At 42.4% G+C, this 27277-nt stretch overlaps 2 protein-coding genes across 2 annotated transcripts; one reads left to right on the top strand and one right to left on the bottom strand.

Moving 5' to 3' along the window:
- Positions 1-625: 625 nt before the first annotated feature.
- LOC139914515 (beta-crystallin A1-like) lies at positions 626-3135 on the bottom strand. The gene is made up of 7 exons (XM_071902852.1): positions 3119-3135; positions 2704-2732; positions 2435-2478; positions 2172-2290; positions 1861-2002; positions 1015-1157; positions 626-773 (listed from the first exon to the last, which is right to left on the bottom strand). Exons 1-7 carry the CDS (start codon positions 3133-3135, stop codon positions 626-628), a joined length of 642 nt encoding a protein of 213 aa, XP_071758953.1.
- A 4463-nt stretch (positions 3136-7598) lies between these two features.
- Positions 7599-24423, top strand: unc119a2 (unc-119 lipid binding chaperone a2). Its single transcript, XM_071902868.2, has 5 exons — positions 7599-7902; positions 21833-21946; positions 22743-22842; positions 23149-23321; positions 24158-24423. The coding sequence occupies exons 1-5, from the start codon at positions 7599-7601 to the stop codon at positions 24268-24270; spliced, it is 804 nt and encodes a 267-aa protein (XP_071758969.2). The 3' UTR covers positions 24271-24423.
- The last annotated feature ends 2854 nt before the right edge of the window (positions 24424-27277 follow it).

Raw genomic sequence — 27277 nt, 5'->3', positions numbered from 1 at the left:
TTAATGTAGTTAGTCTCACCCTCATGGCTTTACACATGTGTTGTTTGTTACCCAGAGTGTCAGCAGAGAAAGATAGGACACAGATGTGATTGAGATACAGGTCACTCGTTGTATTGTGAATCTCTCTGTTTCTTTGCTCATTCTCTTTATTCATCAGTCGTGAACATAGGCAATCATGGATATCACAGTAACAGCAATACTGATGATGGTGCTGATGAAGAAGACATTGATGATGGTGATGGCATCGATGGTGGGGATGAAGAGGAGCAAAAGTTTCCGAGGTGTTTCACCCTTCTGCAGCCAACCTCCGGAGACGAGGCTTCATTTTCATACTTTTTCACTTTTTCTCTGTCATTCCCATTTTCTGTCTTTCTTACAGTGTAATTCATCTTTCCTTTCTTTTGTGTTGTTTCTTTAAAAAGCAAAGTGCTGTGGACAAGTAAGCACCTGAAGTCCGGACAGAGATCCTGCTTTGACTAGCCGGACCAGTGGAGCCGGGATGTTTTGGGGGGGTGGGGGGGTGGGAGAGGAGGAAGAGAAGGAGGTATGGAAGTGAAGGAGGAGGGAGAGGAGGTGGAGGAAGGAGAAGGAGGAGAAAAGGAAGTGTGAAGGAGATGCTCCCCTCTTAGTGCTGGATCCTCCTGATGGACTGAATCTGGGGAGTCTGGGAGTGGGAGCCGAACTCACGGTAACACTTGTACTCTCCTCCGCGACAGTCGCACTCCATGATGTACTGGTGGCCGCGGTAACCAGGATACTGGTAGCACACAAAGCTGCAGGAACAGGTGAGAAGGAGCCAGTTAAACTCATCATCAAACACATAAACCATGAGCATGTTGAATATTAAGAGTTAGAAGTAAAGTATTGCCAGGAATATAACTGACAATGTGAACAGCAGTCCTGTGTCCAGTGTGTTTTTATGTATTTTTATATCAACTGAAGGTGTGTTTATAGCTGTTGCTCTCTGACCGCACTGTTCTGAAGGTGTGTAAAGCATCATGAGGTTGGACTTACGCTCCACACTGGACGTGCATGGATCCGACCTCGTTGTTCATCCAGCCCATGGCCTGCAGGGAGGGGTAGTCGTCACACAGCTCGAACTGACGGCCCATCATGTTCTCCTGCTCGTAGATGGTCATACGGCACTCCTTGTGGCTCTGCACCAGGAAGGGCAAGAAATGGGTAAGAGACAGGAGGTTTAGCTTCACTGTTACTTGATGTGTCATGAATTGAATTGGGAATGCATGGTAAATTCCAATTCAGTTCCTGGAGTTGGAATTGGAATTGGAATTGGAATGTCACCCAGCTCTAAGGAAACAGAATTGGAATTGAATGGAACGGCAGAAAACTGAATTGAATTCCATTAAATTCCACTCCTAAGAGAGGTTGTCTTGACTTGCTAAACATTATAAATTAAACATTATGAATCAAATAGTTAAACAAATCAAATACATTCAACCATAATGTATGTATTATGATTACATGTTATGCATCAAATACCACCTGAAAGCTAACTTTAACATTTTATGATATCCAGTATTGATAATATACAGTATAACACTACGTATAATCTCAGATATGTGGTAAGAAACTTCCTGAAATTCCAATTCAATTCCAATTCTGTTTCCTGTAGGTTTTTTCAAATTCCAATTCTAGGTCCTCAGTTGAATTTGAATTGATGAGTTCATTCATGAATTGACCCCAATCCTGCTTGATATTAATAAAAAGTAACAATTTGATATTTTGCAACTGAATGAAATAAATGACTAAATAAATGACTAACTAAAGATGATGATGCATTGAGATGCTACTCAGTGTGAGGTTGGGTAATAATGTTAGTGGGTTGTATTTGGAACCTACAGCACAGCAGATGGGCCTGAAGGAGATCATCCTCTCAATGCGGTAGGAGTTGCTGCCGCTGTAAGCCTCGAAGCGAGGGTAGTCTCCCTTCTCCAGGACGAACTGCTGGCCGCAGAAGCTGGAGTGCTCATAGCCCACCCAGCTACAAACAGAGAGGGAAAACAACAGAGGAACAAGGAAACAGAAAGTCAGTGTGCTGTTTAAGCCCCTTAGAGTCTAAGGTCATGTCTTGAAAAGCTCCTCCACTTCAGCTTTTAAATCAGTCCTATTGTCTTCCAGTAATATTGGAGAAATGTTTTCTGGATACTTACGCTCCGCACTCGACCTTCAGGGAGCGGATGTTCTCCATTCCACACTCCATGATGTTCTGGCAGCAGGCGGTGAACTCCATACGCCTTCCCTGGAAGTACTCCTGATCGTACACAGTGATCTGGAAAACACACACGAACCAAGAGTAGATCAGGCCTTTACAGTCATAAATGCTCTTGTTTTGCTTGGCAGTTATACAGCATTGTATTGTTTGGTTTTTATGGGTAATGTAGTGTTAAGCGTGTGTCCCATATAGGCTACTCACCTTCCAAGGGCCCATGGGCATGGGGTTTGTCAGAGCCATTTTGTCTTTTATCTCAGCAGTACCTGTAGGGGAAAAGAGAGAGAGAGAGAGAATGAGGACAGGGATCGCTCACAAACAACTCTATATCATGTTCCAACCAAACATCACACAGTCTTAATAGTCATGTGTCCAAAAAACTCCTATTCTTGAATGCATGAGGTGACATATTAGGTAGTATCTCTGCTATCCAGTAGTGTTTACTGTGTCATCTAATGAATTCTCAGACAGGCTAGTGACTAGACTTACAACTTCAAGCCTCCTGTTACCTTTTCCTTGCTTTGTTATAATCCCTAATTTCAAAACAACTCCCTTTTAATATTTGCAGTAAAGGTAGTCATTTTAACAAGACCAGCTATTCTGGTTTCAGATCAAGCAAGTTTGCCGCTCGCTAATTGATAGATGACATAAGAGGTGAACCTATACTGCATCAGGTCCTTAGTTTGGGAAACTGTACTGTATTGTAAACTACTTTACACAAACTGTGAGTCCTCATTTAACACGGGCCAGACCAGACCTACCCAAAATAGAGAGCTGTGTGTCGCAGGTTCCACTGAGCGGTCTGCAGAGACAGTGTGTGCGGGGGTATATATACACCCCTGGGTGTCAGGGGCCGGGGGGGAGGCACGCCTGGACTCATGTCAGCACTTTGCTTTGGACTCCATTGTTTTGTTGTCTGAGCCACAGAGGGGTTAACACACCGACTCACACTGATTCACCCAAACACAAAGAGGGCAAGCGTCTATACTGTATTACCTATGTGGTAAATCTATATGTTGGAACAAAAAGATAGCTGTATTCCCCACAGCATGTAGATCTACCAGCACAGAAATGGGCCTACATGCAATGGCAGTTCAGTAATCACATTTATATTTTATGTTGCTATTTCAATTTTGAAAACATAGCTGTAAGCAGGTGTCAAGTGGGAATGTAAAATATTTAGGTTGTTAGGGATCAAAAACCGTTTTGGAGAGTTCAAAGATTTGATTTTGACACTCAGAGCAAGTTTCAAAGTGATAAGGCGATCCATCCAGTGAGATAGTGGCAGTTATAAACTATATATATGCATTTGTCTTCATATTAGTATTACTGGGAAGAGCTAAACACTCAAAGTGCCACTTTTCAGAAAACCTTGGAAAGATTCGCATGACATTTCAGTCACACATCCTCCAAATAATGGCTTATACAGTATATCAATCAATCATTAATTGACAAATCAATATCATATCATAAACAAACTTCACATTGAGAAATATTTGTGTAGCATGTGTATCAGACTTCATTTATTTGTCAGGACTCAGATCGATTGTGTTTCTCTGCCCCCCATGTATTGGTTGATTTGAAAATGCATTTAAAAGGTAATCTAATCTCCTGAAACACGAGTATCAAGTTTCATGACAATTGGACAAACTGGATAAATGGAGTTAACATCAGAGCTGAAAGAGGATAATGGCGGCTATGTTGGAAATCTGATTGGGTTGTTTTATTGATGATTATTGAAGTCCATGAATAGTAGCCTCTAGGCCAAGTTTGGCGTTGATAGATTGTGAACTGGAAAAGTCTTAGAGAGTTGACTGTTTTTCCAAAAATTCAAATGGCACAGAGAGGTGTCATCCTCCACTTGAATCCAGCCCGTCCAAAATAATTCATCCCTAAGTGCTTGAGCATGTACTAAATGGTCATAATTCATCATAAGAGGACACGACACTACATTTGTCCAGTTTTTACTTTGTGGTTTCAAGAAATATTGTGAATGAAATCACCTGTTGCTATTTTTGGAATAACTGTGTACAACTGAATAAATGAACAATGGATGGAGAAGGTTAATGAGGGGCAATAGCACAGATTGAATGGCCACATTGGCAGGACTGGCAGTGCTTTGGTACTGACTGGTGCTGTAATTGGCAGTGTCACGTAGCACTGTAAAAAGTTGATTATTACACAGCGGGGGAAAAAAACGGTGTGAAGCGTATAAAAGAGGGGGTTGCCAAAGTTGGGTCGTTCATTGATAAAAATGAAGATGCACTCCTAAACACTATTGATCAAACCAGAGTAACAGTGTTATGGCATATTTAATTCTGAGTGGCACTAAATAGTCTGTATGTTTTATTTTTTATACTATGGATTTTTGATCTCATTCTTCCCTTCAAGCAAAGTCACACCAGCATTATTCAAAACATACTGTGACCAAACTACCGCTTTGTTGAAGCAGTTTGACTTCTTTCTCTGAGGTTTTTCTTTTGCTTTGCTACTTATATAATTCCCTTTATTCCAAACATTATTTTATTCCAAATGTGTTTTCCACGGGAAACAGCCAAGAGAGCACTGACTACTGTACATCCAGAGGGCAGAGGGTTTACTGTAAAGCGCTGTGTTTTATGAATCTTGCTCCCTTTGCATTATGTCATTTAAGCAAACAAGCAGAGAATGGACAAAACACCAGAGAGAGAGAGAGAGAGGGAGAGAGAGAGAGAGAGAGGGAGAGAGAGAAGCTGCTAACCAGCTACAGCCTCCTCTCTCCTCTTGCTGCTCTGAACAATGAACATTTAGGAACAGCTTACTGAGGTCAGCACATTGCCCAGACTCTCTCTGTGGTATGTGTGCGTGTGTGTGCGTGCGTGTGTGTGCGTGTGTGTGTGTGTGTGTGTGTGTCTGTGTGATTCCCTGATTGTGTCTGGGTTAGACACACACAGAGAAAACAGACAGAGTATGTGCACATATTAGAAGCTTAATCACCAACATAACATTTTCACGAGCATATTGCTGTCCAAAATGGATTACTTTAGATCAGAAAGTAATACAGGATAGGCATATATGTCTGTGTGTGTGTGTGTGTGTGTGTGTGTGTGTGTGTGTGTGTGTGTGTGTGTGGTGTGTGTGTGTGTACGTGTGCGTGTATTTCTGCTGATGATAGCAGCAGCTCAGAGGTGACAAAGGGACAAGCAAACTCAGCAGGCCTATGTGAAGAGCCCGCTGTGACCATATAGCCCATTCTCAGCCGAACGTACACATACTGATATCACACACATTCACATTACAAACCCTCCAGCTATTCTATATGTGTTTAAATATGCGCTAAAACCACCTAAAATGCACCATATCAAACACCCCACAGCACATAAAGTCACACACACAGACACACACGCAACAAGCATACAAACACACCTGGATCATTCAATAACAACTGCAAACGAAAGCAACTAAAAAAGACACATTCTGTTGTGATATCAGTATGGAAAATGCTATCTGAAAAGCTACTTATTTTTAATATCAGGGTCCTTGTGATCTTGGGAATCAAATAGATACATTTGAAGTCATTTTATTCTTTTCTGATGGACTTTGGTGTCACTTTTGAGAATCTTTATTGACTCTCCAGGTGATTTTTGGTCAGAGGAACTGAAGCCACAGTGGATTGCCTGAGAGTCATTGTACGGTCACTATTCATCCTTATTTATTGACTGTGCACATTCAGAGGCGCTTATCAAAAGGGCTTGTAACAATGAACATTTGTGGTTATTAGTGGTTGATCAATATTATTTCTTCCCAGCTCCCCAGCAAATAAGGGCAAAACAAAGTCAATATTTGTGACTAGTTTTTGCAGTAAATGCAGATTGCCTCTAGGGCGCAACATTTCCACAAAAACCCTGACCTTCTGTTCCTTATATGATAATTGATTTAGGGAATCATCACACACTCAACAACCTCTTGGTCTTCAACTTCAATCAACTAACAGTGTCTGAAACATTAGTGTAGCTGTTGTCCAAGAATAGTCAGGAGTGGCTTCTTGAATATGTGAGTGGAGCTGAAATCTCCATATACTGTAAAAGCCAATATTGCAGGCAGATACATAATGTCTTTATAGTCAGATTTGTTGTTGAGGGTTGTGTTAACTGCAGTTACGGTTGGTTTGGCACTGGTAGGATCATACACACTGTCAGAGCATGCTGTGATGTGATGCAGTCATGTTTGACTGAGATCTCCAGTATGAGTCATGACTTATATGCATCAGTGGAGAAAGAGACACGAATAGGATTAAAACCCTACAGAGTGCTTTACATCCTGCTTTCTCCTCAGCTTTCAAACTAAGTTACAAGGATCTGGTGATGAGGGTTTATGGGGCCAATATACCAATGGTGTAAATAAATATAAATGTTTTATTGCCAATTTTCTCCTATCTGCTGCCGTCATGTGTTGTCTGCTTCCAGCTTGAGATAGCTAAATATGAGGTCCAGATCAAAGGCGGCCAAGCTTAATTTTGCAGCCAGGAATTAACATTTGGTTTATGATGCTGCAACAGATTTACACAAATTAAACATACAATACATTTTGGAAGGACTTTTAGGGGCATATATTCCCTATAGTAATATGATATTACAAGAATATTATATTAATACCATAAGAGATAGAAAATACCATAAAGTCCCTAGTAACATTATAGTGACACCATACCAATACCATAAAGCACGATACGACCATGGTAAATTTACAATTGTATATCACAGACTGCAAGTCCCTATAAAAATATTATGGGAATATTATATTCTGGTTTAGAAACTACAACTTTCTCAGAGCCGTATTCTAAACATGGACCATACCACGATCTGAAAGAGAGGGGCGACATGGCGACAATGTGGATCTTATTGATCCCTGATGATGTCGCCCTGATTACACATTATCAGTTACAGTGCTGATCGTGCGCAGAGCCATCAGCCGCTGCCTGTCAGCCGTGCAGGAGGCTGCTGTGCTGAACTAAGACGCTCCCCCTCCTTGACAGCAACGGCCATCTGCTGCCTTTTTTTTTTTTTTTTTTTTTTTTTCAGTTGCAAACCCAGTAGATTATTTTCACAGATTTTCAAGCTTTACTTGCACACAGCCGTATGCCGTTAAAGAGGCAGCTGCACAGAAAAGCGCCTGCTCTCTGCGTATAGCGCTCAGCCGGTGAGAGCCCCGCATGCAGCCCGTCTGCAGACAGACTGCAGGCTCATAAAGAAGAGCGGATTTGAATTAAGCACCGGATAATAGACAGCAACTGTGCATCCTTCGGTGAGGGAGGGAGGGAGAGAGGGAGGCAACTGTTTTGTATCTTGGAAGCCCTGGGTTAGGAGAGGGGGAGGAGGAGGAGCGGAGAATGAGCTATTCTTGTACCAGCAGAGGCAACAGCCAGGACCCATCAAGCGCTAAGAAGCCCGCCGGTAATAATCCAGGCAGAGACACCGGAGGCAGCGGCAGCAGCACCGACAACAGCAGCAGCAGCAGCAGCACCAGCAGTAACGGAACCGGAGGCAGCCCGAGCAAGCAAGCGGCGGCGATGAAAGTGAAGAAGGGCTGCAACTCGACCGAGGTGGGGGTCCCGGTGACCACGGAGGAGGAACTGCTGGCCAACACCATCATCACTCCGGAGGATGTACTGGGCTTGCAGAAGATCACAGAGAGTAAGTTGGCAGCTGCTGTGTATAGGGTGTTGAGTGAGGCAGGGAGGACACGGGTGTTTCATGTTATAGCTCCTATGGGTGAGTCATGTACCACGTCATTACTGTGTCCCCTCATGTAATCACAATATATAGGCTGTATAAACAGTAACGCATCATTGGAGCAAGTCAGCCTGCTCCTTTCCCCCCTCATGGAGTCAAATTTGTTGGCTTTGTGTAAGCAGCTGTGCTTACTGTAGGCCTCCTCTGTTCTCTGTTGGCACCTTGGTCACTAAACCCTGTAACCTGTGGAGGAGAGGTGTAGGCCGACTAGTGCTGTGGAGGTGAGCTTTAAGTTTAACACACAGCATGGTGATGAGGGGTGAAGAGTGAGGGGGCAGCTGTGGTTCAAAACACCATGTTAGTGTGTTTTGTAAGAAATAAAAGAAGTGTAACCAAGCTGGGAAATGGAGTTTGATGGAGAATTGAAGGAGTAGACAGGTCAGTAATGTGGTTTTAAATGTCATTCAATTGAACACTAAAACCTTTAAAACTTCTGCCTAGCCGTCTTCCAAAAAGTACTATTTCTAATCACTGAATACACATGACTTATATTTTTATCTTCTGAGTTGAATCGTCCTTCCGGGGACCTAAGTGCACGGCATGTCTTCACATCAAGCTGAAGATTTGATTTGGGTAGAAAGGTGCACAGCGAGGTGCTGATGTGGCTGAGTGGGCAAATGCTTTTTCCTGGGAAACGACCTGTGTGCTGCCAGTCGATGTGAGTTCACATCTAGTTCAGCCTGTTTTCTCCTTTCTTTCTTGTGCATCTTCAGAGAATTAGGTGACAGACAAACCAAAAAACTCAGGCTTCATCTTCATGTCCATTACATAGAGGTCGATGCTTCATTTGTTGACCGTCCAAAATGTACTTTTTTTGGACGAATACCTGAATTGAGAAGAACTCATCCAACTCCAAGTGGCATTGTAGTTAAAGTCTTCCAGCCTGAGTTTGTGGGTTCATTTATTTTTTTATTTATTCTGTAACAAGAGAGAAAGAGTGGCATCTTATAGTACAGTATGTCAGAGGAGAGGTTTCTGCAATTTAGAGATCTGACTTGAATTTCTGGTATTTCAAAATACTAATTTTGTTTGTGTTCCAAAACACCACATAGTAGTTTCAAAAAATGTTGTGTAGTGTGCAGTGATGCAACAATTATGTGTCTCACAAAGCAATGTTTCAGTCTTTAAACACCAGCATTATGGGAATTTTTCTCTCTGTTCAGTGTATCAGTTGCTGCTAAATATACTTTGTTGTAACAGCATAAGAGTGGATTTCCCACAGATGCAACAATTCTGATACAGAAGCTGCCTTGGCATTTAGCAGAGTGCCTCTCTGCAACTTTGGAGCCAGCTGAATAGAAGATAATAAGGCAATGACATTTTGAGTACAATGTTTCAGAATGCCTGAGGAAGTTTTCCTTTGCTGACTTGGTTTCTGTTTGAGCCATATTGTTAATTCATAATGTCATGATGAAAATGTTGGTGATTACATAGCATTTGATGCAGTTGATCTTTAAGTTCTGTTACACCTTTAAGCTACAACCAAGCCTCTGACAGAAAGAGAGAGAGACAGAGAGAGAGAGAGAGAGAGAGAGAGAGCTCTTATGTGCACAGGAACACCTATATCTATCACCGACTGAAGTCTTAACCCACCAGTTAGCTAACAGGTGGCCAGCAGGGTATCTGACTATTTAAAGGCCAGCATAATACCTTACACAACACGGTTACAGTGGCAGTTACGATGCACACCGAGCGCGTTTACATGCACAGACACAAGCTAATAGCGCAGTTAAGGTCATCATTTTCTCCCAGCTATTTTAAAAAAAAAGCTTTATGGCATTTACATCATGCACCAGCTCTTGGGCAGAATACATCCCAAACAGTATCAAAACACTGATGTGCATGTAAACACAGTCACTGTTTTTTTATTTCTTCATGGACTGATGTACCTTTGGTGAGCAGGCTTACTGAACACAGGCCCACATGTGAATGGAAGATGCCATAAGAAATTCAGTGAGTGTCTTTTTAGTGTATTTTCCTTAGTCTTACAGTTAAAATACCCTCAGTTAAATAATTATTTTGTCTTTTTTACCATCTCCCCCCCCCCTTACTTGACTGCTCTTCTGTCAAGATGATACTCAAAATATTCAGAATACTCAGAAGATATGTCTCCATAATCGCCTCATCTCTACATTTTCCTATACTGAAAGCATAGGAAGTTGATGTTCAGATGTGGAATGAGATCCTACTTGTCCAGTTTCAACCAAATCACTGCTTATTGAGTTAAGGAAGAGGAAGAGGAAGAGGAAGCTTCTGTTCTTGGCACATCCTTTGCCTCTTTCTTCCCCTGATAATGCAAGTGAGATCTAGTAGTTTTGAGTAAAATTGTAAGTACTTTAGCCAAGCAGCTACTAGGGCTCAAAGATACTGACAGAAAATCGAATTGCAATTATTTGACAGAATATTGCAATTGCGATTTAAACAAAAGTTTTTCTTGTCATACATTTTTTAGAACTTTAAAATTGCCTCAAAGAAATGTGATTTTGTTGAAAGAAAATGATGTCAGTGTGCAGGATTTGCTGAGTTTGAGTACGATGAAAGGTTTTCACCAATATTGTACTTGATTCATGGACCAAAGATTACCTGCAGCTCTAAAAAACCTTGTTTAGAAATCCATTTTGGACGCCCCTCTCTCTTAAGCAATTAAGAGCCAGCCTCTGCGATTTGGAAATAGCAGAAGTTCATATTGCATTTTCGATTTTTGTTCAGCTCTAGCAGCTACCTGTTATGGATTAGAACAAGAGAATAACTGCAGGTCTAAATGACATGATAGTGAATCTATGTGTGCAGGAGTGCATACATGTCTGCCTGTCTGTTTGTTATCTGCGTGTCTCTTGTTATTGATCCCCATGAGTGAGTCTGCACTGGGATCGCGGCCCAGCGGCAGAGCGATGCGTCCGGGAGTATCATAATGCTCCTGTCTCCCACGCTGGACCTTATTATGGTCTTGGAAACTCTCACTTTCCTAGCTCGCAGCGTCATTGCTGGAGGCGAGGAGAGGCATGTGTGAATCACCACAGCAACGTGGATACATGCTCGAATCACTACGGCAACGTGAAGCATCTCCCCTTGGTTACAGTCAGCGGAGCGGAGCATGCATCTCTGTTTACCTCCGCTCACCCTCCTGTCCCTCCCACACACTTCCTCCTCGACTTTCCCTTCCTCTTCTTCCTCTCCCCTGCTCCCCTCTCCTCCAGCAGCAGCTTTTAACAGTTCATTGCCTTAGTTTTACTCTCATTTTGTGAATTACATAGACACAGACAGATATACACGCGCATATATATAAGCACACACACACACACACACACACACACACAGGCAGACACAAACAGATGATATCTTCGGTTTGTTGTCAAATTCCCTCATCAAATCAGACACTTTATGGAACATTTTTACAGGCTGAAAAAAAGGACTCCCTGTCCCAACACACACACACACACACACACACACACACACACACACACACACACACACACAGTCTCTCTCTCTCTCTCTCTCTCTCTCTCTCTTTCTCTCTCTCTCTCTCTCTCACACACTCAAACTCACAGCTTCTGTGTGTCAGATAGAGAAGAGGCTCTTCGCCTGCTGGACTTGTTTTTCCTCTCCTGTTGAAGATGATATTGCTCTCTCTCTCTCTCTCTCTCTCTCTCTCTCTCTCTCTGTCTGTCTATCTGTGTCCTTCTCTGTCTTTCTCCCTCTCTTGACACCATTGCTTGCTGTCAAAGAAAGAAGGAAAGAACCTGAGCTGTCTCCTGAGGAGACACAGCCATTGAAGCTTTTGTCTTGTTTTGAGACTCGTCTGTCTTTGTTTTTCCTAGCGGCTGGTGTAGATTCTCAAGTGGCTGGAATTGATTCCCTCTCTAAGTGGCATGATACACTAGACTTGACAATAGTCGGCGCAGCTCAGCCTGGATGGCGCACCAGACTTTACAACGGTCCTGAGTCAAACAGCATTTACAAATAAATCTCAGTGTTTGTTTTAACCCACTTTGAGCACCAGATGGGCGGGGTAACAGGAGAGAATAGTTCAATTTGTGTCAGAAAAGTCAATGTCAATAGCAGAAAAGTTACTTTCAAATAGTATACAGTCGCCAATCATTGTATTGCCCTATATGTCTTGCCCCATCCATCTGGTAGTCCAAGCTGGCTGCTTAGACTTATTTGTAAAGATCTGCCTAACCATAGACAGTACAGGCTTTCCTCTCAGTTAACCCATCTATTCTAAAATTGTTTTTATAACCGGTCTGGTCTAAAAATGTCACTAACAGCATCAGAATCTAACTGTCATGTCAGTCTGCAGTATTTTACAACAAAAATTCCCTTCAGAAATCACTGCTTTGGTTTGTGTTTTGTTGCTCATGAACTCCTGACTGTGTTTCGCTCCACCTATAGCAGTGGCAACATGGCTGACTTGCACTGTGGTGTTGTGAGAGAAACACACGGGCCCAGATTGGATTAGATTAGCATGATTAGTATGTATAGTAGTATATAGTATATAGATTAGTATGTTTAAACAGATGTGTTAACACTGGGCTCTAACTGGAGTCGAAGACAAGCACACACACTCTCTTTCAAAATGGACGGCATGGGATTTGGATTGTCACTTTAACTCTGGTCAGTTATACAGTAAGCACCCGTTAGTCTATATTCATATGTATTACCTATATATTAATAGGCAATAATGTAATCAATCTAAAGACAATCAGCAGATGGTCAGCGTTTAGTCGCACTCTGTACATTACAAACTGTTTTAAATTACTCTTTTCGTGAATGTTGAGTAATGAGGATTCACTTCTGTAAGACTTATAGTGGTGGAGACACACACACACACACACACACACACACACACACACACACAGCCAAGGCCACTATATGAATTGGCTCCTGTGAGTCTGTGACCAGACCATGAGTTCTGCTGTGGAAATCAAACAAAATCAAATGATGATTTATGATCCAAAGGCTCATTTCTTCCCAGAATAAACTCCCAAAGAGGAACCAATTTATACAACTCTCTATCTTACAGCCCACAAGGTCAGTGAGCATCCAAACCTCGCATAACCTATTTAGGTCTGCATTCCTTTAGCCGTGTTTTGGTGCGTACATCCAAGCGGATCTGATGTAGTTAAACGCTCCGGCCTCCAGAGTTTGAATGGGGGAGCAGTTGATGAAACCAGGTCACCCCCCCCCCCACACACACACACACACACACACACACACACACATACAATTTCTGCTTCAAGTCCTACTGGTACATGCAGACTAAACATGAAAAATAATTAAGCTTTACACCAGTGAGCTAGCTAGCTAAGTGGCTACAGCTGCTTAGATGCGATGGGATAGTTAGGCTAGCAAGCTAACATCACGTGTTTACCCTTCCAGAGCTAACGTTAGCAGCTAAACTTCAGGTAACACTACACACCATGAAGACCAACTTTCCTACATACATTATTTAATTTGACAGAGATCAAGAGACCAAGCGGAACTACTGTATGAACAAAAATTTCATGACCCGGAGAATTTGAGAGCCTCATTTTTGATGCTCATGAATATCATATTACATTTTTTATAACTTTTCTCCCGGCATTGCAGGCCTGGTTCACATCACCACCTGCCCTGTGCTGTGCGGACGCGGTTACTCGTGATGAATGAAAGCGAACTGTTAGTCTTGAGTCTGGTGTTTAACTGCTGTAGCCTCACCCACATCTGGAGTCCTCAGTCAACCTCCTGCCCCCCCACCCCGCCCCCACCCCACCCCTCAGCACACTGGCCCCAAACTGACCCTCCTGCCTGCCAGACTGATCTGCCCTCTGCCTGCTTCTTTCTCTTTGAATCCCCCTCATCTCTTCCTCCCTCGCACCCATCTCCCCATCCTGTCTTCTCTCCAGCGTCCCTCGTTTTAAGATCATCCCCATTTTAACCACGGCGCTGTTGCCATGGCGCTGTGGTCATCAGGAGACAAATTCAGGTCAGTGAGGCAGGGGTGAGACTCTTCACTCCTCTACACCTGCACACTGTCAAACTTCATCACAGCTTACAGCTTTTGAGAAAATTATCTGCTTCAAATCATGTCTGTTAGCAGTGTACAAAAGTAACTAAAAGTTCTATTATTTTGAAAATTTAAGGTAACTATGAATGTTAACATATTAACTGTAAGTTTTCACACAAATCCTACAGACCCCTTTGTGTATTCATAAAAAACTGTACATCATTGCCACAAATGCAGCATGGGACTGTACAGAATCAATATTGTTTAAATTTCTCCTACTCTGATACACCTGTTACACATATTAATAACACCTAAACCTGAGGGATATAACTTGGTACTGCCAGAATCAAAAATAATCTATAAATTAGGTTTTCAAAGAATAAAACGTTGGCTCTGCAAGATAAGGTTTACCTGTTCAACAATTTACCAAGTGTTGAGGACTTTGTGATTGAAAGAATCTCCCATGTTCTGTGTCTTATGACCAGTACTAACTTGTTTTTTTAAACATAGCTTTTCGGTGTTAATTGAATGTTGTGAATCACTTGGCGCTACCACAATGGGAAAAAAAGTGCCTGCACAACTTTTTATGAAGTGGTTATGCCAAAGTTATGGCTTGATAGGGTGAAGATGTCAGCCTTAACATCAACCTTAAACAAAGCTGTGCAGAAACATGTAGCAAATATCCTGCAGAATCATGAAAATCCAAATTTCTCTATGGTGTTAAGACCCCAAAAGTAGTAGAGTAGATGAACAAACTGCAGTGTTTTTGGCCCACATCTAGCACAGGAATCAAACTAAACATTGTGATAATTAAAAAGTTTTAAAGTTAAAAAAAACTCCTATTTTCTTTCAGTGCAGCCCTTTAGACTAGAATCAAAATCAACAGTTTGTTTACATTTTATGTTCCCTGATATTGTGCAAATGAATTCAAGAGTTGTCGTCCCCCTCCGACCCATCCTGCTTTCTTCTAGATCTTCATCACCTCTCTGCTCTGCACCCCCCCCCCCCCCCCCCCCCCCCCCTCCTTCCAATGATTAGTTGGATTTACCTTCATGCAAGGCACTAAACCGGATTAGTCCATTTGAGCTGCACTGGGCCACAGCGCCTTCCTCCTCTCACCTGATTGGTCGCTCCCCCTCAGCCAAAACAGACCTAAGTGGTCACTGTTCACGTTATTATCATATTTTCATCCCCCTGCGTTGGCCTTACGTAATTTCCTACAAGTGTAGGCAGACGGCGCTCGTGTTTTTTCGCCCTCTCATATCGTCTGCCTGTCAGATGCCTCCCGAAGGGTTCACATCAGGGTCAGTAAATATGAATGTGTTGGCACAAGTATAAATAGCGTGCTGTGTGTCGTTCTCCTAAACTGTAACGACTCCGAACACTGTACACTTTGAACACATATATAGGCTACTCACAATTTTTATTTCTGGATTTTTGTTTTTTCTGCTTTCTCCCTCTGACTGTTCATGTCAGCGTTTTTCTGCCATTATACAACAGAATGTTGTATAGCTGTGCTTCTAGACCAGGCTTGCGCTTTCTTGTTAACAGAAACCGTCTTGCATAATCTATGTGTATTTACAGCTGGTGTCCTGATTGGCACGTTGGAATCAGAATTGCATGTTAAGGGATCAACTGTGTGTGTGTGTGTGTGTGTGTGTGAGAGAGAGAGCGAGAGAGAGAGAGGGGGGGGGGGGGGGAGGGGGGAGGCAAGAGGGTGATGTCATGCTCGTCCTCCTCTAGATGTACTTTCTCTATATGTGTCACTCTTGAATCTGACCTGTTATTTACAGCTCCGACCACCGGCTGTGAGGCGAGCAGGAGGGCAGGAGGGCAGGTGACAATGTGTGGTTTCCATGCCAACGAGACAGCAGGTTCCACGCCAGAAAAAAAAGGGCCCGTTGCTCCGGCGGGAACAGGAGCTCGCTGTATGTTGTTGGAGGTCGCTATAGAGATTATACGCACAACAGCAGAGTATGAGAAGCACTCACAGGAGTGAATGCAAGCTTTTAGGTTGTCAAGTGGAGTGGATGATGCAAAGATAGCCTTGACCTGCCCAGTTGAACAGCTCAAACAAGCCTGAGAGTGGTGGTTAGTAGTCAAACATTGATTGCTATAGTGAACAACCATATGACCCCCCCCCCCCCGCCCCCCCTTTCCCCCAAGCCCTCATCTCTCCTTCTCTTCCTCCTCTTATAGAACAATCACACTCGCCTAACCCCCAGCTGGCTAATCTTAGAGGATTAGTGGTTAAAAATGTCCTCCTTCCTCTCTGCCACAGTCCTCTGCTCCTTACCCACCGCTGTCACATGACACGACTCTGATCACATGACCAACCGTGGCACGTGGGCCTAGGAAACAGGCCCTAGAAGAATACTGGGACACAGAAATACAAACAAACTTCACTGTTTGCATGGGGTGAAAACCACTAAGTCGCTCGCCACTGCTGTTCAAATTTCCAATGAGGAACAGACCCACCAATCAGCATCATCAGAGTAAAGTCCCACGTCCTCCAGTGGGATAGACTAAACTAGATCCCATTATCAGTGTCAGCTGTAATTTTAGCCAGCATGCATGTTGGGTTTGTAAGCCTATAATATGGTTTCATATGCCAGTGATCTTAAGCCCCCATACTGCACTGGGAGGCTCCTGACAACTGTCCTTGCTTCGGATTGGGGAATCGCAGCGTAACGCTATCTGGGCGAAGTGATGAAGTGAACTCAGAACTGTTTATCTGGGCTGAATCTAGGTTATGCAATATGTGTTGAATTGTCGACCTGACCTAGTCTAGTTGTAGACTGGTAATATCTGCCAGATCTGCAGAAGGTTTTCAGCCCAGCGGATACATGGCTGCCAGATGATGGTGGCAGAAATAAGTAGTGCGATCACTTTGGACTCTGCGTGACACTAACAAACTTTTTAAAAAGCCTCTTATTTTGCTATATATTGTGCATCCCCACTTGTGTTTGTATGCACAGCTGTGTGTGTGTGTGACAGTGGTTGTGTGAAAAAGAGACTGTGTGTGAGAGAGAGAAAACAGAAGCCTTAATTTACAGATTAGCAGCAGACGTATTTCACTTCCTCTCGCTCCTTGTTGCTGTTTGCTGTGACTGACAAGACGACAGTGATGTACTCTGGTGTTACTGAAGAGCCTCCTCTGTCTGTGTCTGCCAGATTCCTGTTAATACAGTGCCACTCTCTCTCTCTCTGTGTGCGCTCCTCTTTGAGTTCACTTGAATTGAATTAACTCTTTATAGTCAACCTCGCAGCAGCTGTTAGGGCTTTACCAAAGAGCATCGCCGCCCCCGACACTCCCACACCCAAATGGCTCCAAATCGCGCGTGGTGCCATCGTGGGGTTTGCTAATATGCTTTGTGAATAGCGCGTGTCAAAATAGACTAAAGAGAATATCTTCTCATTCTCTGGATCCCTTTGGAGGGCTGAAGCACATGGCTGTCGTCGGGCGAAAACCTTCCATCTCCTAAATGTCATGCAGCTTTTCAGAAGCTAGAAAAAAAGCCTTGGTTTTAGATTGATGACCGTGTATTTTTCAGTTTATCCAATGGATTTTGAAAGGGTTTCATAAGTCGTAGAATTTTCTCAATCCTTAATTGAAGTGAAAAAAGAAATTTTGGAGAGCCAAATGTTGCCCATGGGCCCTATTGGTTGGCTCAGCCCAAATCCTTAAAACAACTGGGTTAGGGGGGCGTCTGTTTATCCTTAGCACATAACAATGACACCAGAATGTCACTACAATAAAATTTACAACACCCATTACTACACCACATGGCACATGCACAAACAAGGTCTGAATATTAAGTGATAGGAGTAAAATATTGCATCTGGAGGTCATTTGTCCAGTGGTTGAGGACGTGTTGTCTGAAGTACAGAAGCCGCAGGCCTGCAGCAGCTGTTAAAACCAGCTGAAGTTGACATTAGCGATATTCAGATGAGCTTCCTGCTTCTTGCGGCGTTTGACCACTGCTAACATAACACTTGAACCGTAGCTTTTCCTGTTTATATTCATCTTAATGTGTTGCATAACACAGCTTTGAGGGGCGCTGATTCCATACTTGATATTCACATACAGTAGGTGTAGGAGAACCACCTGTGTGACACTTTGCCATCAGGAAGAAGACTGATGTCCCGTCCTTTCAAAACTAGGAGAGCTTTTGTGCCGACATCGGTTAGACTATTAGATGGGAAAAAAAACACATCTTGGGACTCAGACAGCATTGGCAGATGAAGAGCTGTTATATTTACTTAATTCTTTCTAGGGTTTATTCTGATGATACACTGCCAGTCAAAAGTTTGGACACACGTATTTTTCTTTATTTCTACTATTTTTCACATTTTAGAATAATAGTAAGGACATCACAGCTATGAAATAACACAAATGGAATTATGCAGTGACCAAAAAAAGTGTTAAACAAATCAAAACTATCTTATATTTTAGATTCTTTAAAGTAGCCGCCCTTTGCCTTGATGGAAAGGCAAAGGCTTTGGAAAGAAATTCATACATAGGATCAACTTCACTATTTATACTTGTCTAAGAAACAAATTTCAAGCATTTGAGCAGAAGCCTTTAGATCAAAATGGCTTTAAGATAATGAAAAACATAATGCATTCAATCAGGTGTGTTCTATCACTTTGTCATCAATTATCAGTTGTCATTATTGATAACCTTAATGTGTCTTGGTTTGGTTTTTACTGTCTATGTCATTCAACTGCTGGCTACTACAACTGAAGTTCTATAGATCTGCCTTATGGTTGGGTCCTACAGGCACATACACACATTTGACACACACATTTGACACACACACACACACACACACAGAGAGATGTACTCACTGTCACACGCACACAGAGCCCGGGACAGATTCTACCCAACAGTAATGTCTGTAGCTGTTAACCATCACAGCCGGGAGGAGAACTGACAGTGATGAACTGGAGTCTGTCAGTGGCTTCAATAGTGTCGAGCAGCAAGTTATTCTCAGATGGCTGTGTGCGTGTGTGTGTGTGTGTGTGTGTGTGTGTGCCTATCTTTGTGTGTTCCCCCTTAGGTAACAGACTGCATGTAATTTACTACAGTATGCCTCGGGTTTTGTGAGGTGAGGTGAGAGCACAAACAGACAGACACTCAAAAAAGCTTTTACTATCCTCCTCACACTCTCTTTCCCTCCACCTCTCTTTATCTCACACAAAAACTCACCCATTCTCTCTCTCTCACACACACACACGAACAAACTAATAACCATTCTGTCTCTCATTCAATCTTGGATACATGTGCTGTGGTATATTATGCACGTGTAGATGTGCCACGTGCACACATGCACACACACACACACACACACACACACACACTGGTACAACCCATGCAGAAGTATTATTAATGGTCCTAATCTTTGCAGATATAGGTATAGCATGTTATTAATTAAACTACTGTTGCTGCTGAGGGTGTGTGTGTGTGTATTTTACGTGTGTGTGAGGACGCTGTATGAAGCAGCAGGTGCTGTGCAGCAGCCTGAAGCGCTGATGTGAGCGTTCAGAAGAGCCGGCCTCAGCATTCAGAGCGACAGAGGAGCACGGGCATCACAGCGTCACACTGAATCAAATCAGAAAGAAACAGCAGAACGCGCAGAGACAACTGTAAATCAGATGGGAAGGAAATACAGACACTGAGCTAATAGATGCACACACACACACACACACACACACACACACACACACACACACACGCTACTCTCACAGGAACTGCTCTCTGCCATTCACTTCCTGTCATGCAGTAAATAAATGATTGAGAGCTGGCGTGATGTGAGGCTCTTCAGGGTGGAGACTCTCTGTACCACATTTTAATGGCTGACTGATGGCTAAAACTCACTGCCAGCTTAACGCACAGTGAATTAGCTTGTGCCACACTGCAAAAATTGTCAAACTTGTTAAGTTATTTTATCCTGAATCCAGACTTATCAAGCTCTTTCTTTTAGTGAAATCATCTTACTGCACTGGCAGATAAATTTACTTTTTTTTCAGGATAATTTAACTTGTTTCAGGACATTTTCTTGATAAAAGTGAAATCGTCTTGGAGAAAGTTTCTGGTTTAAGGATTTTCTTCATCGATTTCTTGAAAGAAGTCATTTTGGCATGTATCAAATTAAATTTATTGAAACCAGCCAGAGTATCTACCAGTGCAGTGAGATAATTTGACTAAAAATAGCACAAAACTAGAAGGGCAATTGCTTGTTCGTGAGTCGGATCCGGATCCACTCCAAAATTTAATGGGTTCTTCCTTGGCCCATGCTACACCCTTCCACGAAGTTTCATGAAAATTGGGCCAGTAGTTTTTCCGTAATCCTGCTGACAAACAGACAAACAAACAAACAAATGGCACCGAAAACATAACCTCCTTGGCGGAGGTAATAAGCTTGATAAGCCTGGAAACAAGTTAAAATCACTGGACAGCTTGTCATTTTTTGCAGTGTAGCCTCATTCTGTTTCATTGTGTCTGGTTCACCGCCTCTCTCTCTCTGTCTCTCTTTCTCTCTCTCTCTCTCTCTCTCTCTCTCTCTCTCTCTCATGGCTGCGTAGACCCACAGCGATACACTCTGAAACCCCTGAAACAATCCAATCCGTTTTTTTAATTAGATTTATTTTTTCCTTGTGCTTGGAGGTGTGAGCCGGGGGAGCAGGTCTCAGCAGAGGACAGGGATTCTGTAGTTACACCCGCCTGCCAATGGTATCGGGTCGAGCAGGAAGCAGGAAGTGTCTGCTCTGCTGGGGGAACACTAATAAGCAGTGACACCGCCTGGTGATGGCAGGAAGGATTAGAGGAGTAAAAATAACTCTCTTCTCTTTCTTACTGGGTGTTATGTGTGTGTGTGTGTGCGCCTGCCACGGCTTCTCCTTCCACACACATTTTCATTGAGCTTCATTTCAAACATTCACTTAAATTTGTCAAGAAAGAGGGTTCCAGAAATTGAAATTGAATATAAATTGCAGTAACTGTTTGTGCAATTTTGTATTTTTTTAAATAGATTGTGCATCCCCACTTGTATTTGCATGCATAGGCATTTGGTGTGTGTGTGTCTGTCTGTGTGTTTTTGAAAGAAGTGTGTGTGTGTGTGTTCCACTTTCATAGACAAAAAAATTGATTATCAGTTATCGGTTAACCCAGGAGTCACTTTAGAGTATTTATTTCCTTGTTTGTGTGGCTCACTCTTCAATATTATGGTCTGTCACTGCAGAGGATTGAATGCAAAGCAGCTCTTGAGATTACAGCTTCCTAACTGCGGTGCAACTAGTGCTTGTTAGAGAAGTAAAGCTAAAAATAAGTTATCTTTGACTAACTGACTGATCTGATTTTGTTGGTTTGCAGTGGTTTACTTTTCTCAATGTGAAACCAAATCAGACATTCTAACCGTTATATGTTTTCAGTCCAAAATTTCAACGATAAACGTATTTATTGCAACAAATTTTTTGATATTTTCTTTAAATAAAGAAAAAAGAAAGCGCATACACCCAATGAGTTACTGGCAAATGGGGCATTACCAACAGAAAAAAGCTGCACAGTCTACATTTTGTTTTTGTCTAATAAGCAGTAATAACAATTTAAGCAGAACTAAAAAGTACCTGAAACCTTTTTGGGGGATCCATTCCCAGTAATATATTGAACTGAGGATGAATGTATTTTTATAGCAAGTGCATCCATTCTAGTTTCATTCAAGCACTACTCAGTCAGGTGCTTTCTTTCGTTCTACTCTCTCTCCAGCAAATAGAAGCGGTTTCTAATAATTCTCAACCCCCCCCCCCCCCCGTCCCGTTTCTCTCCCTCTCTCTTTCACTCAGATTATCTGTGCGGACCAGATGAGAACGTGTACAACATCGACTTCACCAGGTTCAAGATCAGAGATATGGAGACCGGGACAGTGCTGTTTGAAATCACCAAGCCCCCGTCTTTAGGTGAGTCACTGAACATACACCATGGATTTTTTTTTTTTTTTTTCAACCTTTATTTACCCTGAAAATATTTGTAAAGGACACACGACGCTCCTTTTCAGCAACACCCTGCTTCGTTCTCACTCAGGTACACACAGTCACACTCCACCAAACAAATCCATTCATCTGCAAAAACATCCATACATGTATACAATAACATGTATATAGATGAATATTAAATGGAATTGGCTGGCTTAGCTGCTGACTCAGTGCTTTGTGCTTGTTGGCTGTTTGTTAAAATCAATGCGTTCAAGAGGTCTAAGAATGAATTCACAAGGTTTTTTATCCCACATGCTACTACGTTGCTGAATTCTTTAAATAAATCTCCATCACTTTTTGCACTTGTTAGTAAATATCACTTGGAATATGTCGTGTACTGGAAGCTCTGTTGTGTTGTCCTTGTATCTTGTGGTGTTTGATTATGTATTTTTTAACTCAACCACAGTGAAGCAAAGGCAACTTCAAGTCAAGTTTGTTTCTGTAGCTCTTCATTACAAAGCTTGTCTCAAAGGGCTTTACAGAGAACAAGCCTACCTAGATCTAACTAATCAACAATCAATCACAAAACAAAATGATTTATTACAGGATGTAACAAAATAAACCACAAGGAAACAAAACAAGACACAAAAGAGCATGTTGAAAAGACATAACAGGCCTAACCTAACCTACCCAGCTGAGCCTAACCAGTACCACCAACCAACAACGTTTCTATTCTATTCTATTCTATTCTATTCTAATCTATTCTTGCACTTTACCTCAGAGAAAGCAGGGGAGAAGAGGGATATCGACCCAAACGCCGGCCGTTTTGTCCGCTACCAGTTCACCCCCGCTTTCCTCCGACTGCGGCAAGTGGGAGCCACGTAAGTGTCAATCTGTGTGTGTGTGAATGTGTTTGTGTGTGTGAATGTGTGTGTGTGTGTGTGTGTGTGTGTGTGAATCAGTTAGTGTGAATCTGTGTTTACCTGTAACGTGCTATATGGCCAAAGAACACACCAGGAAAAGGGCCAGTCCATGAACTGACATCAGGTCAGCAGTATAATTATTACTGTGTCTCTCTCTCTTTGCTTTCCTTTCTCTTTCTCCCTCCCTCTCCCTCTCTTTCTGTTTCTCCCTCTCTGTCTCTCACTCTCTCCCTCTCCTCTCTCTCTCTGCCTCCGTCCCTCCAGCGTTGAGTTCACAGTCGGAGACATGCCGATCGACAACTTCAGGATGATCGAGAGGCACTATTTCAGAGAGAAGCTTCTCAAGAGCTTTGACTTTGAGTTTGGCTTCTGCATGCCCAGCAGCAAGAACACCTGTGAACACATCTACGAGTTCCCCCCTCTGTCTGAGGAGATCAGTGAGTCACACACACACACACACACACACACACATACACACACATACACTAGAAAACACAACACTGTTTAGGGGTCGTGTGGTTCAGTGGGTTAAGGCAGCATACCATGTATTCACAGAGATGTGGGTTTGAATCTGTCCCACAGTCTTTGTTGCATGACATCACCTCTCTCTCCCATCTTTCCTGCTCATTGTCCACTATGTAATAAAGCAGAAATGCATTTAAAAAATCTCGCCAACATCCATTTTCCAATTGTTTCGATTGTTTGGACCCAATTGCTTGGATATCCAATTGTTCCAGATTGTTTGTCTTAAAGTGATTATCTGCAAGATCCTTGTTTATTTCTTTTTTTCTATTATCTTTGGTGCTAAGTGATCATTGCTGTGGTGATTTTCACTGCACTTCCCAGAGATCACCTGTCAATCAAACAGTGTGTCCAGTATTGTGACGTCTTAATTCTTGGATTTTCTGTCGATGCAGTTTGAGTTTCTGTAGGTGGCGCTCTCTTCTTTGTCTGCTCTTTATTGCTGATCATGCTAACTACCCAGTTCTTCTTCTACTTATTCCAAACAAACCGCTGTTGCTGTTACCGGAAACATAAAACGCATTTTTCCTGGGAAATACTTAGCAGACACCGGGTGTTTAAAACAGCAAAATATAAAAACTTTTATGAACTGGGTATAGGCTGAATCATTATTGTGTTACATCAATCGGTGATAGAGAGGAGCAAAGCAGACATTTATATATATGTCAAAACGTCACAGATTATTACTTTAACAGCAGTGATGCCTTTATCTGGGCTGATGGTTGGGCTCTGTGTGTGTCGCCCCCCGCAGTGAGAGAGATGATCCTGCACCCGTACGAGACGCAGTCCGACAGCTTCTACTTCGTGGACAATAAGCTGGTGATGCACAACAAGGCGGACTACTCCTACAGCGGGGGACCGTAGAGACGGCAGGCTGAGCGGGGACAGATGGATGTACGGACTGACCGAGGGACAATTAGAGTACAGCGGTGGGGGTTAAAAAACATCCCATCCATCCAATACTCTCTCTCTCACTCTCTCTCTCTCTCTCTCTCTCTCCCTCTCTCTCTCTCTCTCTCTCTCTCTCTCTCCCTGGTCCTACTCATCATGAGAGAACGCCATTCAAAACACGCCCATGCAGATATGTATCAATTGCAACAATATGTGTGTGTGTGTGTGTGTGTGTACAGTACACATGTGCATTGTTGGTTGCACACGTCAAAGCCTGGAGAAATTCACACACACACACGCACACACACACACGGACAGTATAGCGCCCGGTGTGGCGCTGCGTTGTAAGAGTGTGTTCGCAACATGATAAACCAGACGTGACTCAGTCGACATAAAGCAACATGAACGTTTTAGGAAACATCAGATGGTTTTCTCTCTCTAGCCAAGTCGCAAAGTAAAAAAAAAAAATCTCTATATCTTCTAAATATTGACAGAAATTATTTTTTTCATCCCTATATACAGTAATATTAGGGGTTAGGAATAAGGTGTGTGTCGGCCATAATGTTTTTAGAACTCAAGTAGAGGTTTGGGGAAAAGATTCCTCAGATTCTGTGTGTGTGTGCGCGTGCGTGTGTGTGTGTGTGTGTATGTGTGTGTGTGTGTGTGTGTGTGCAAGTGTGTGTGTGTGTGTGCAAGCGCATATGCACTTACTTTTCTGAGTCTATGTGTGGGTTTCTGTATGTTTCCGTATGCTTGTCTGTGTGTGATTAGGTGTGTCGGTCAGTATGTCAGTTTGAAGCATGATCACGTCTGGTAAAAATCTACTAATTTTATTTTCAGTGACGGTCAAATGTGGTCATCTAGTTCACTATAATGGTCCAATAGATTTCCAAAACCTGTTAGCACATTTTGTACACAATAGGCAATAGTTAGATGCAGTTTTGAACCCAGATGATTTCAGACCTTTTTCCTTATTCCGTTCCTTATTTATGATTCCAGTTATGTGTGACCTATATCTACTGTAGGGCCTGTGTGTTTATTATATTTGCTCAAAGCACAACATCCCTACAGAGCCAACAATGGGGGAACTTATAAAGGACAATTGATCTGATATGACCATACGCTTACTTTGTCATCTGTGTCTTTCCAGCCTCATGTTATTTTGTGTTAGATGATAAAGACAGTAGGACTTCTGTTGATCTGCACTGTGTAACTCTCTCATGTCCACTGCAAAGTTTCGGTGTTTGTCCGTCAAGGAAATTTGGGGAAACTCTTCATAAGAGAAGAAAGGGACAGCTTGGATCTGTAAATGTTGATGTTTTTCTTTCGGAAACTTGTCGCAAAAGGGAAACTAAATTAGACTGAAGATTGTAGAATGTAGCAGAAGTAGTTCACTGAGCAAATCACCGTGACCCCTGACCTTTCTCTTCCGTTTCTCGTAACCAGAATATAATCGTTTCTTTCTGTTTCTCTGTCAGTCCTTGTCTCTCTCCTTTACATTCTCTCATTCGTTGTGTCACCTGTTTTCTGTTTTTGCCTCTCCTATATTTTTATCTCAGTGTTTTCACTCTGACACATTCCAGTGAGTTCGGACCTGTGTGTGTGTGTGTGTGTGTGTGTGTGTTGGTCTGGTGGGTCGGAGGCATGTGGCGTTGTTCCCATGCGTTTATTACTCAGATCGAACGGACGAACAGCCTGTAACTGCGCTGTCCTGGGACGCCTCTTAATAGTCGTAATTAGCTTCCTCTCCTCTCATTGCTCCATCTGCACTGATACCCAACCTGCCTCAAAATAGTATTTGCAAATACTTTAGCGTGTTTTAGCGTACATACCATCCACCAGGTGGGTGCAATTTGACACATAGTTCAGTATGAATACCAGCAAGTTTAAACAGTCACAGGAATTGAGAGTCAAGTTGGTTACTTTTCTGTTAGCTGGTTCTATCTAAACTGTCCTGATGCGGTAAACCCCACCCATCTGGTACTGCAAGTGGGTTAAAACAAATGAATTATTTGCACATTCTAGTTGAGCCAGGTCTGAGTGATGCTGAAGAACTGCAAAGAGTTGGTAGGAAACTACCACCTTATTTGAATGCACTTGTCTTCTGTGTTCAGATCAGCAAAAAAAAAAAGGGAGGATGATGTCGCTGAGAGCTTCAGAGACTGCTTGATATTCTCCTCATGGGCTCAAACTGAGTGATTAAAAATCTTGATGAACTTGGTTTCCCCCTGAGGGTTTCCCTGGTTTATTGGGCCTGCACAAGTCGCTGATTGTGGGTTACGGGGATTAGAGGTGAGAGACGCGGTAGCAGACTGGGCTACAAGTAGTGAAATGGAAGGAAGGGGAATGTGGAAAACCACTTAGACTGGACTCAGTTTGTTAATCGGAGATGAAATGGATTCACTTGAATGTTAGTCAAACATGTAGAACAGATTTATTTATGACTGATTGTGACTCATGTAAAAAAAAAAAAAGATTTTGAAATGAACTGATGTAAAGTTTTTGACAATTCAAATGTTGGTGTGACTGAACAAAAACAAAAAAATAATAATAAAGGTTTATGGGAATTTTTGAAATATCTCTGTGTCTTGATTGACTATTAACATGTTGTATGTTGTTGTGGGTGTCGAGTGAATGAAAGAGAGAATGCATTTTGTTCACATGGCGATGTTTTATTTTCAGAATACAAACAGTTATGGTATATAAAAATGTAAAATTGAATAAACATGGCAGTAGTGGCGCCTGCGTGAGTCAGTGAGCTGGGAATTATGCTGACACATCTGTCTCTCTCCTCCATTTCCTGTCTCGTTTTATTGTCTACTATTGCATTTACCCAACAGTATAGTTACCAGTCACATCCTCTACTCTGATCATATCCTGCTGGCAGCCTCTTATCTGACAGTTATTCTTCAACCAGCCTTTTAATCTTTACTGACTGCACACAGTATTAGTAACACCTTCCTAATATTGATTTGCACCC

The sequence above is a fragment of the Centroberyx gerrardi genome, chromosome 11 (genome assembly GCF_048128805.1).
Source record: "Centroberyx gerrardi isolate f3 chromosome 11, fCenGer3.hap1.cur.20231027, whole genome shotgun sequence".
NCBI classification, from domain to species: domain Eukaryota; kingdom Metazoa; phylum Chordata; class Actinopteri; order Beryciformes; family Berycidae; genus Centroberyx; species Centroberyx gerrardi.
This window is presented reverse-complemented; position numbering and strand designations above follow the sequence as displayed.

What these genes read in the sequence shown, in the direction of transcription:
- LOC139914515 (XM_071902852.1), bottom strand. An exon ending in AGTTGTAAGTCTAGTCACTA is followed by an intron (nt 2,479 to 2,703) that starts GCCTGTCTGAGA and finishes CTGAGATAAAAG; the next exon opens with ACAAAATGGCTCTGACAAAC. An exon ending in TCAGGCCCATCTGCTGTGCT is followed by an intron (nt 1,158 to 1,860) that starts GTAGGTTCCAAA and finishes TTCCTGGTGCAG; the next exon opens with AGCCACAAGGAGTGCCGTAT.
- unc119a2 (XM_071902868.2), top strand. Translation starts at nt 7,599, where the DNA reads ATGAGCTATTCTTGTACCAGCAGAGGCAACAGCCAGGACCCATCAAGC. An exon ending in CACCAAGCCCCCGTCTTTAG is followed by an intron (nt 21,947 to 22,742) that starts GTGAGTCACTGA and finishes ACTTTACCTCAG; the next exon opens with AGAAAGCAGGGGAGAAGAGG. An exon ending in CTGCGGCAAGTGGGAGCCAC is followed by an intron (nt 22,843 to 23,148) that starts GTAAGTGTCAAT and finishes CCGTCCCTCCAG; the next exon opens with CGTTGAGTTCACAGTCGGAG.